This window comes from Doryrhamphus excisus, chromosome 6, assembly GCF_030265055.1.
Source record: "Doryrhamphus excisus isolate RoL2022-K1 chromosome 6, RoL_Dexc_1.0, whole genome shotgun sequence".
NCBI classification, from domain to species: domain Eukaryota; kingdom Metazoa; phylum Chordata; class Actinopteri; order Syngnathiformes; family Syngnathidae; genus Doryrhamphus; species Doryrhamphus excisus.
In genome coordinates this window covers 13,326,174-13,338,391 of record NC_080471.1, presented here as the reverse complement: position 1 = coordinate 13,338,391, position 12,218 = coordinate 13,326,174, and the positions used below count along the sequence as shown (strand labels likewise).

At 41.1% G+C, this 12,218-nt stretch overlaps 1 protein-coding gene and 1 long non-coding RNA gene across 2 annotated transcripts in view; one reads left to right on the top strand and one right to left on the bottom strand.

Annotated features, from left to right (window-relative positions):
• Window positions 1-4,193, top strand: part of LOC131130810 (filamin-C-like) — a 33,680-nt gene extending 29,487 nt beyond the window's left edge. Inside the window, exons 45-46 of the mRNA XM_058074827.1 lie at window positions 536-760; window positions 3,606-4,193. Of these exons, the coding sequence (XP_057930810.1) occupies window positions 536-760; window positions 3,606-3,793 (413 nt within the window). The 3' untranslated portion in view covers window positions 3,794-4,193. The remainder of the gene's footprint in view (window positions 1-535; window positions 761-3,605) is intronic.
• Window positions 364-12,218, bottom strand: part of LOC131130812 (uncharacterized) — a 96,728-nt gene continuing 84,873 nt past the window's right edge. The window contains exon 4 of the long non-coding RNA XR_009130089.1: window positions 364-712. This is a non-coding gene — a long non-coding RNA (uncharacterized LOC131130812). The remainder of the gene's footprint in view (window positions 713-12,218) is intronic.

Genomic DNA, 12,218 nt, shown 5'->3' with positions numbered 1-12,218 from the left:
AGCTGAAAGCTAAGAGCATAAAATAGGACTAACAAGATAAAAACATAACACTGGAGTTGAAAGCTGAAGACTAAGAGCAAAAAATATGACTAAAAAGATAAAAACAAAACACTGGAGTTAAAAGCTGAAGACTAAGAGCATAAAATAGGACAAAAAAGATAAAAACATAAGAAAAGTTTAAAAATATTAGTTAAAAGCCTGATTAAAAAGGTGCATCTTTAATCTTTTTTTTTTTTTTAAATATCAACAGTCTCCGCAGTCCTGAGGATGAAGTGTTTCAATGTTGCTAAGTCAAAAAATTATTTGTTGAACAGCAATTTGTACTATACTTTTTTATTCATACATCATAGAATAAAGGTAAAGGTTAGGGGGTTAGAAATTAGAGTTAGTTTTAAGTTTCAATAGTTCCTGGCAAAAGGAATTAGGGAAACACTTTCCAGGATCAGCTGCACCTTGCCTGTCTCATGGTTACGTAACATCTGCGCCGACCCGTAATGACATTTGATTTGGTGACCTTGTTCTCTCTGTCTTGCAGGCGCCCGACTCTCAGGTGGGCACAGCCTCCACGAGACATCATCTGTCCTGGTTGAAACCGTTACCAAATCCTCCAAAGTGGGCGGAGCCTACAGCACCACCTCCACATCCTCTTCTACGTCCAAGCTGACATCAGACGCCAGCAAGGTGGTTTGTCGCGGAATGGGTCTGAGCAAGGCTGCAGTGGGACAGAAAAACAATTTCACAGTCGACTGCAGCAAAGCAGGTGAGGTCATCACCTACACAGGCGCGGATCTTGTACTCACACATCAAGAAGTCAAAATTTCAGAAGGCACTTACGTTTGGCTCATTTGCTCCAGTGTGTGTGTGTGTTTTTTTTTTTTATGAAAACAGCTGTCTGCTACAGATGGAAGCAAGTTTATGACGGGCATTGTTAGTGAACAGCACGTTCAGGTCCTTGAACGCAAACAAAGCGAGGAAGCAGATGAGCAAAGATGAGCTCATCGAGCATCATTAATCTACTGAATTTGTTCGTAAGAGAAGTCGGCACCACAATTTGTTTGAAAATGATTCTTCTTGCAAGCTGTTAGTAATTAGTCCAGGTAAACATTACCCAAAATCTTGGTGGTATTGAAAAAACGTTTTGCTGTGGGGTGAGGATTCATAATTTAACAAACTGGAAATGACCTTTCCCTCCTTGGGAATGTTTGAACATTAACAGTCTATTATAGCAATCCACGGATAGAAGAAATCAATCAGGAAATTCCCCATAGTGCTTGACCTGAAAAAATGAAGGCTACAGGGCCTACATTGATATTCTTTACCTGTTTAAAATAATCCAAAGCTGGAAAAAGAAAAAACTCAGGATTATCTTTTAACAATTTATGATTTGTTGTTGTGTTCCACGAGAAAAGGAGCTGCGGACTTGGGACTTGTTTTAAGGCTTGTTTATAAGTTCCCAATTTTTTTTTTGGTACACATATTGCTGGAGGAAATAAGAACATTTGTCCTGGAGGAAACACACTTTTTTGTTCTGCCAACTGAGTTTGAAGCCGAAAATGTTTTTGATGCACATTAGCATTAGTATGAATGTTGCCTCTTAGTGTTCAAAGTTGGCAGCTCAAATAGGCTTGTTTGTATTCTTATTGAATGTAGGTTCGGTTTGTTCTACAGTATATCAGATGGAGGATTTTTTTTTTTTACCTTGACAGTTGAAACCAAAAAAATCCATCTAATATACATTATATACATTACATTAAATATTTGTCTGAATGTAAGAAACGTTGACACTTTATATTTGATTGTTTATAGGATTTCTTCTTAGCTATGACTGGAAACAGTCAATACCACAGTCTTTGTCGTGAAAAGTTGAGATTATTTCGGTTATTATATTGGTGAATGACAGTACTATTACAGTACTATTACAGTCATCAAAATCTGCAATTTAAATGTGCGAATATATGCAAATATGCAAATATTATTGAATACCACAAACGTTTTCTTGAAAAAAAACATGTAGAAATGATTTAAAAGTTGTTGATTGATTGATTTATTTTTTATTTTACCTTTATTTACCCAGGCAAGCAATTTAAGAACAAATTCTTATTTACAAATGCAGCCTGAACAAAGAGCAAAAGCACTTTGATGGGAGAGGGGAGTGCTGAAAATAAGAACAACGTTATATAAAATTACAAATAACAATACAGTAAAAATTTAAGTTGTATCTATAACTGATGGTGAATGAGGCCCATTTGTGAGTAGAATCCCAAGTGTTGCCTGATACTTTTACACACGACATAAGTCAGTAAAACAAACTGTATTTTTTTTACTTAAAGGTGCTATCTGTCATGGTTAGTTACTGCAATGGCGGTGCTGCTGTTGGAACGTACTACCCCCCTTCTTCTTGCTCAGTCATGACTAATTGTCGATAGCTTTTCTGAGACTGCATGTATGTATGTATTTGTGTGTGCATGTACAATACGGGCGGCATGTGATGAGCACATGCTACAAGAGTGACAGCCATTAAAGGAAAACTGCACTGGAATTTTAAAGCTATAAAAACAGCTAAAAAGAGCAGACAATTAATGCACATAAGGGGACACACCTATTTCACCTACAAAGCCTGCTATTAAAACATATCCAACGATATGCATATTTTATATACATGCTGTAACCATGTAGTAACAGCCATATTTATGATAGCATATAATACTTACAGTATATATATGGTCATTTTAAGCATTTCTGGAAAAATCTGTTTTGGCTTATATCTCTTTTCGGCGGTCTAGTGGTTAGTGCGCAGACCTCATAGCTAGGAGACCAGGGTTCAATTCCACCCTCGGCCATCTCTGGGTTCTCCCCGCGTGGGTTTTCTCCGGGTACTCCGGTTTCCTCCCACATTCCAAAAACATGCTAGGTTAATTGGTGACTCCAAATTGTCCAAAGGTATGAATGTGAGTGTGAATGGTTGTTTGTCTATATGTGCCCTGTGATTGGCTGGCGACCAGTCCAGGGTGTACCCCGCCTCACGCCCGAAGACAGCTGGGATAGGCTCCAGCACCCACCGCGACCCTCGTGAGGAAAAGCGGTAGAAAATGAATGAATGTTAATTTTTCCAAACTGAAAAAAACAAAGCAGCAGTGGTGGCATCTCCAGTGTATGCAGGCAAGTGGGTTAGCTAGCAGCTATGTTAGCTGGCTAATAGCTAGCCACTTACTTCTTCGGCGTAACATTATTTATGTCAATAATAATAAATAGCATTTTCCTTGAAGGCCACGCTCCCTTTTCGGGCCAAACGACAACTCTCTTAACGCATAATTGTGAAGAATATAGACATCGGTTCTCTGAAACCAGTATTGGTAGCATAAGCCAACTTATGGTGTCTTCTGTCATTTGGAGACAAGGAGGGATACTACCATTCCAAAAGAGGGAATTGGAAATGCAATATTAGTGTTCAGTATGAGCATGTACTATGAGTATGTGACAGCCAATAACAACAATAGCTGATCACAGTACTTTCCAAGCAAAATGTCATGTAAACATACACTAAGCCTGATCCACCATGGCAAAGCATTATCTTAACTCCCCTCAATCCTGCTTGTTTTGCACAGGTAGCAACATGCTGATGGTGGGCGTGCACGGCCCTCAAGCTCCATGTGAGGAGGTGTACGTCAAGCACATGGGCAACAAGCTCTACAACGTCACCTACACCGTCAAGGACAAGGGCAGCTACACCCTCATCGTCAAATGGGGTGATGACAACGTCCCTGGGAGCCCCTACAAAGTGGCTGCACCCTGAAAGCAGTGCTCCGCCCATTCACTCACCTCCACCAACCACTCCCTCCTTACCCCCTTACCTCCTTCCCACCGCCATGTTAAAGGCACTGCTCCTCTACTTTTGACTGATTACAAATTACTGCACTAAAGTTTATGTGTGCCAAATTCTGTAAGCATAACATAGCATAGGGATGTGAAGGCAACAGCGTGGTTTATGATTGAATATGTTTGTTCCTGCCTTGTTCTCCTCCTGTCATGTAGGTGTCATCTGTGAATGTTTATAGATAATAATTCATGTAATCGACAGTATTGAAGTGTGTGTGTGGCACAAAGTGGTTTTTGTATGATTTAAGAAGGAACGATTGCCTTTTTTTTGTTATATTAACCTATTTTTGCAGACCTAATAAAGATTAAAATGATAACTTCCTGTTGTCCCCGTGCACGCGTGGGTTTTTCTCCGGGTACTCCGGTTTCCTCCCACATTCCAAAAAACATGCTAGGTTAATTGGCGACTCCAAATTGTCCATAGGTATGAATGTGAGTGTGAATGGTTGTTTGTCTATATGTGCCCTGTGATTGGCTGGCGACCAGTCCAGGGTGTACCCCGCCTCTCGCCCGAAGACAGCTGGGATAGGCTCCAGCAACCCCCGCGACCCTCATGAGGAAAAAGCGGTGGAAAATGAATGATAACTTCCCACAAACTTATGTTTTTATAGGCTGACAGCATCTTCTCTCAGAGTACTCCGGCTTCCTCCCACATCCCCAAAACATGCATCATAGGATAACTGTATATCCTAAATTGTTCATAAGCATGAATGTGAGTGGTTGTTTGTCTAAAGGTGACTGATCACCAGTCCAGGGTGTACTCCACTTCGCCCAGAAGTCAGCTGGGATAGGCCTCAGCTCACCTGAGACTCTAATGAGGACAAGTGTTATAGAAAAATGGATGTATGAATGAAGCTGTGCAGTGATTTATAACCATTGCGGGGTTTTTCTCCCAATGCAGTTTTCTTTTAATAAGAGATGCCTAGAGCAGTTTTCCAAATAGACTCCGACTCAGTGTTCATGAGGAGAGGGTCCTCAGAGGAACGTGACAGGAACGGAGCGTGACTACTGCAGTGTCTCATTTACATCTTGTACTTGTCTAAATGCAATCACAAGATGGCAGCATAGTCAAGCTGTCTTCCATATCTACATACAAGAGGCAAGTGTCCATTGTTCCCCAATGAAGATGAAGTACACCACCTTTCATGAAAAGGAACCTGCAGACCAGAGAAAACAGGAGGAGTCACCTTCTATTGTGTGTATAATTAATCCTGTTGGGTGTGTAATGGAAGGGGGTGGTTGTTCCTCCATTGTTGCATCCTCAAGGTGCTGCACCACAAAGAAGGACGATTCAGCCTTTGACTGTGTGGTCCTTTGCGTATATCTGCAGCATTGCTCACATGTGTCGCTGCTCTATGAACATCCTTTGCCCGGTCTTCTGGCCGAGGAGTCCAGCCTTAGCCATGCTGACACACAGCATCGAGCACCCAGCCCCATTCTTCATGGAGAGGAGCCTATAATTAGGTGCTAATTTTCCCCGGTTCCACTGTGATATGATGCTGGGGGCCATTACGAGGCAAGATGAGCAGTGGCGAGAGTTCCACTCTTAGGACCATCTGGCTAAATGGGCTGGCGCAGACCCACTGATGACGTTTGGGCCAGAGCACAACCCGCCCACGTCAGTCTGTCCTCGACCGTCCTGCTCCTGCAGTCCGGGGACTCGGGCGTCTGTCCACCACAACATGTTTATCCCAAAATGTTGCCAAGTGAATTAAAAAACAGTGTGGAAGGATGCAGTTTCTGGCATGACGTGTGCGTGGCTGTGGGGTGGGGGTCTAAAAATGGGGGCAACCAGAGGGAAGACAGTGTGGGAGGAACAGAAAGGTCAATTAGTCTTAAAAGAATCCTGGTGGACAAATGGGTTAAAAACAATACATTACTGCTGTAATGTTGGTGCTGATTAACTACAACAAAGATTGTGTTCTTCAAGAATGGGCCTGCGGGCCAAATCTGGACCAGAGATGACATTAGACTGACCTTGATTTCACTTCAAAACTTGGGAACATTGTGTCAGCAGCAAAAACAACAGGAGCATTGTCATATATGACCTTTTGACTACAGTTTTTTAGGTCCTTAAGAATAGAAGATCTTTGCCTCGATTTTTTGCAGTAGGTTCTTAAAAACAACAGAGTGCTCCTGTCATATAGAGGATCTTTGACAAGCGCTTTTGCAAGAGATTCTAAAACATCGTAAAGCACTTTTGTCAAATACAGGATCTTTGATTAGAGTTTTATTTATTTTGTTGTAATCGGTTTCTGTAAATGCTGCACGGCGGTCGAGTGGTTAGCGCGCAGGACAGCTATAGGAGACCTGTGTTCAGTTCCACCCTCGGCCGTCTCTGTGTGGAGTTTGCATGTTCTTCATGTGTATGTGTGGGTTTTCTCCGGGTACTCCGGTTTCCTCCCACATTCCAAAAACATGCTAGGTTAATTGGTGACTCCAAATTGTCCATAGGTATGAATGTGAGTGTGAATGGTTGTTTGTCTATATGTGCCCTGTGATTGGATGGCGACAGCTGAAGACAGCTGAAGACAGCTGGGATAGGCTCCAGCACCCCCGCGACCCTCGTGAGGATAAGCAGAAGAAAATGAATGAATGAATGAATGAAAAGTCTCTGTAAACAAGAGTGCACTCTGATCACATAGAGGATCTTTGACCAGTACAAACCCATTGTTTGTGTTTCCATTCACCTCAAAATGAGCCATTTGGAGAAGTAAAAATGTTAAGGTAAAAACAAGGGCAAAAGGAGGAGGACGAGAGGGAGAAAGGTGAACTTGAGAGGGACTCGAATTAAAAGAATTCAGATGGAAGAATGCGTAAAAAACCGCCAGTGCATACTGTATGAAGTCATTACAGCTCGGCATGCAATGAAAGCATGCTAACGCAGTGTGCAATTTAACCTTCAAAGCAATCACACATGTTGGTGCAACGGGTGATGGCGTTATTAATGCTGCACTACGGGGGATCGATGTCGGGGTGGGGGTTGGCTGCCTTGCTCTCTCTAACATCTTTGTCATTCGCACTCACACACACACACACACACACACACACACCCTCTCTAAATGCCGATCACTGCTTTATTTCCATTGTCTCACTCCTAAGCACCTTCCCTTCTCCATCCCAGCAGCAGCGGTAGCATCTGCTACTGACCTTTATTCGTCAATGCAGCCACTCTCTTCAGCACAAATGGAAATCCCTAAAGAGAGTTTTACAAGACGCCGACCTCTCTCTGAGTAGGCAAAACTTCCATGCCTGAGTGCGTGGGCAAACAAACAGCTAAAACAAATGGCTGCCTGACTGGATTAATGAATGGACGTGTTGAAAGAGCGGAGAGAGGGGATTGTTGTAGGAATTCATTCATTTGCCGCCCTCGGGCCTGCTATGTAATTGCTTCATGCATACTTGATACAGCCTATAATCAAGCAAATACGCTAGATTTTCTCAGTGTTTATGTAGATCAATGCACTTACATTTACAGGCCAATGGTGCAGTGTGGCATCTTTTAATAGACGAGCACACTGAGCCCTCATCCGTCCTCATACACATGGGACGCAGGGAAAGGTATGCTGTCCTGTGGCGGAATCAGGGTCATGTTGTGTTTTATTCATATAGAACAACGATTAAATATTCATAACAGAGTGGAGTTGTGAATGATTTTTTTTTTCGTGGTTGTGTAGCTCAGCACAGCTCAGCTCTCTTGTATGCGCACAAATCCTGATTAAGAATCAAGCAAACAGCGGTGACGGCTGCAAATTGGTTACCTTCGCACAGGAGCGTAAAGAAAACAATGCAAATGGATAGACGGAGTTCCCAGTGGGAGTCAGCAGATTGCATGCGGACACTTGAAGCATGAAGCTGGTCCAACCTACACTATGGAAAAATGTCATGGGACACACCTCCTAATCAATTTGCAAATCTATCAGGGCTTGACTAGGCCTTAGATCACACTTTGAATCTTAATTCTGCATCTTAGACATGCAAGCAAGGTCCATAAAGACATGCTTGGGGCTTTCCACACAAGTATGGATATTGTACAAATACATATTTTAATGCGTTTTGGGCTTGTGTCTACACACAAACAAGTTTTTTTGGACTGAAAAACTGAACTTTTTTAAAAAATCGGCCAGGGTTAAGATTTCCATAAACTCCGGTTTCAATGTTTGTGTGTGGATGAGTAAAAATGAGCTTTCAGGTTTGTGTCATTTTGTTATGGTAATGGTTTTATTTCATTTGAACATGCATCAGATTACAATTGAATGCATCACATAATCAGTTCACAGTTCCACATGTCCAAAAGGAGTAGGAAGAAGCAAAGCTTATTAAATCCTACCCCTCCGTCTGGTACTTTTACAATCGGTAACTGTTACATTTGTTCACTTCCTGCTTTCCTAATGTAGTTTAAGTTTTTTTTGGTTGTTGTTTTGTGTGTTAATTTTATTTTTCTCACATACCAAAGTACGAGGCGATATGACAATCCAATGACATAATGGGTACCATAGTAAGTGTCAATATAGTGATATATAAAGCATATCATGACTGGTTCAAGACTCTTCATCCTTGTACTTAGCAAACATCAACTGCTTGTATTGTTTCTTGAATTGGCTCATCGTTGTGCATTGTTTGAGGGTCTTACACAATTCATTCCATAGTTTGATTCCACATATAAGTGTTTCAAATGTAGTTCTTCCCTGAGATCATATTTCTCCTCTCTTTTAGAGAAGTATTGGATTACATTTTTAGGTAATTGTTATTGGTTATATATTGGTAATTGGTTATTAATTTGTTATATAATTGGTTGTTAAGTTACTGACTTGAGGGTTTTAGTTTCATTTTGAGCAGCGGTAGACGCGCGATTTACCGGTGTTGGTTTTCATGCACCTTATCGCATTGCTGTTAACTCTGAGTATGTTTGTGTTAATTTTAAACATAATGTACATGTCATTGTACATTTATTATACCACTACAATGATGAACATATGCAAGATATGTGGTTGCTTTTCAGGTTTTTGATTGATCTAAATGTACAGACATTTTTTTAAAACTCTTCTGGCATGCAGAGATTCTTTGACTTGTGTTTTTTTTACAGTAGGCGATTCTGTCATTCAGAGGATCTTTGACCAATTTTGGGCAAATAAGTTTAAAAAAGTAATTATTCATAGTTACTTGGTACTTTTCCAAAAGGTAATTTAATGACTCCTTCATAAGTGTCATGAGTTTTTTGAAAAACATTCAAATATGAAAAAATATTTGGATTTGACCGTGGAGAGATTATGGCTGAGGGCCGAGCTCATGACTTGCAGTTCTCTACCAAAACCCAAGGGGGTCGTTTTTAGAGCTATTTAGCTTGTTGCATAGTAGTAGTAGTAGTAGTGAACAAAGGTGACAGAAACAACATCCAGATCACAAACCAGTGCATAACTAGGTACCACATTTCATTGGTAACGGCAACGATGTAACATTTAAAAAAATAATTAATTATGCGCCACTAATAGTACACAGGAAACTAATTAGTCAACAAGAACTGTGGTTACTCACTCTCGGGAAAATTTGTTAGAGAAGTGCAAGTTACAGTATGTGTTCAATCCTTATCCTAATCTCATGGAACATCTCTCAACTATCCAGCATCATCAAAGCATTTCATAGTAAACAACAAAAGGAACAAAGGACAATCTGCTTTTTTTGGGGTCAGAATAAATTGTAGCCTACCAAAATAGCCCATGACGGCCAGCTTTAGAGCGGAACAGAGCATGTCAAACACTGTTTTCGAAACCCAGCGCAGGGAGTAATAATGTTTCATTAATAAATTGCCAAACAGGTCTCTGAAAAGAGTACTACTACACCAATTGGTATGAATACATGTCTTACTTTTGTCTGTGCAGTGTATCTGCTTTCAAGATAGATGGATTTGTGTGGCTCGGGTGAGAAGTGCATATCAAAAGGTCGAGAAAACGTTTTCTCTCGGAGGCAAAGGTGAAAGCAAGCAAACACACACATACAGAAGCTCACAAACATATTTCCCCAAAGACGCAGCCACATAATCTTGACCAGTCATTCACGCTCCTAGGCTCACATTCATGAAGAGCAGCATGATGGAAATGGCTTGGCTCCATGAGTAGCAATGAATAGGACAGCCTGAGGGAGCAGGAATGACAAGCCAGGATTTTTCCTTGTGACCGAAGGAGCCTTTGCTCCTGATCCCGTACGCGGAGCAGCGGGGACGTGTCTGGGGCCAAAGTCTCAGTGTCGTTGTCTCTAATTAGAGCATATCGCTCTGCCCCGGCACCCATCACACTACGGCGAAGGCAGGTTGCTGTGCTAATGGATGGGGCCCCCCCCCCCTGCTGAGAGCTCGTCCTTGATGTAGCGTTGGCCCACGCTGAGGGTGGACTGCAGATTAGAGGCAAATCAGAGGGCTTGTTTGTCCTCTTCATGTGGGGGGGGGGGGGGGGGGGGGACTTTTCAAGGAGAGTCACCAGTAGTGGTTTGAAGTAGAGGGTTGGACCTGGGTGACAGTTGGGCAATATTGTGACTGATGTGTTCCAGGCGAGGGGGCCATGATGGGTCAATCAGTTAGTTTACATAAAAAAAAAATATTCAGTTGAAACCGGCTTTTTAAAACGCTTGTAAACACCTTAATCAGATCGTGTTCAACTTATGAACGATCAGAATATTATGTAAGAAAATTATGTAATTGGAAACCAGTTCCTTCATGCATCTATACACTTTGACTGAGTGAGCGTTCTGCACATGTGACAGTCTCTGTGGAGGATCATGGCACCGCTCTTAACATTTATTAACAGGAAGAAGCCAGAGGGAGGAAGGCAATGTTTACACCATCAAAGAGACGAATTAAAGCTGCAGAAGCTGAAATAAGTCAGTATTTTTTTTAAGTACAGTGGTACAGTGTTAGACACACCAAAACATTGAGACAATTTGAGACATTGAGACAATTTCTCCCCATAAGAAATAATGTAAATCTAATTAATCAATTCAAGACATACAAAAATATTCACAAAAATTAACATTATAGAGAACAATTCTAATTTTACATGCAGAAAACAATGCAAAAATAATTATAAATAACAAACAGAACTTATTGTTGTGGACATAAAATCATATTAATAGCCCTTTCAACTTTCTTTGGCATCACGTTAGGTTCTTTATCAGGCACATTCAATAAAAACATGTTCGGTGCTTGGTTTGGGCATTCGATTTCCCAGAACAATACAGTACAGTTCAAATGGATTAGTTCATTAAGTGTAATATCATATGAAAACAGCGACAGTGAACAAAAACCGAGACACAAAACCGACCTTTGACTTTATATGGATATCATAAAAACCTACCTCTTTAATAAGCGGCCGAGGGAAGCCAATTTTAATACGTGATATGATGTGTAAGCACATCCCTTTTGGGTAGAAATGTATCAAACAGTTGAATTTTAACACTAAAACTTTCATTTGTATTCGGGATTGACTTCCAAAGATGAAAATCACACATTTGTATTTCATTAGTAATTAATAAGCTGGGGTGAAGCAATAAATTCTGGACGCTTATACACAAAAATGCCCTCCCCACCCAAAATACACACACACACACACACTGTAGTTGACTCTTGAGTTGTTTTATAATGAGTTGTGAATTGTGTTGTTTTAAATATGAGCTGAGAGTATTGGACAACAAAAGGCAGGCCTCTTTCTGACCTCCAAAGTAGAATATAACACAACTTTTCTAATTTCCTTCTTAGAGGTTGTTTTAAAAGTCTGCTAAGTTTACTGTGCATGTAAACTGGGACTCCACTAAAATAGAGACAACAAACTATTTTGTTTATTTAAATATACCGACTATATGACTGACATATGTACAGTTCATCCGGGAGATGTCGTGGCATGCTGACGCCGTGATTGGCTGACGTCGTCATGCTAAGTCTGATAAGTTTACTGTGCATGTAAACTGGGACTTCACTAAAATAGAGACAACAAACTATTTCATTTATTTAAATATACCGACTGTATGACTGACATATGTACAGTTCATCCGGGAGATGTCATGGCATGCTGACGCCGTGATTGGCTGATGTGGTCATGCTAAGACACCAATTTTGGTGGAAGATTTAGGTGGAAATAAGACGGTTGTAATTACCTGTGTTTATCAGGAGCTGTGGCTGCTCAATGAGCTATAAACAAGGTTACCATGGTCCCCTTGGGCTAATCGTTTCAAAAAGGGCTGCAACAGCCTGGTCCACTGATGGGGAAATTGGAAAGGGTGGTATCCTGTAATTTCTCAGACCACTGAAGCGTGTCCTGTGTGGGAGCTGAGACTCTTGGCTGTTTTGAAATGGA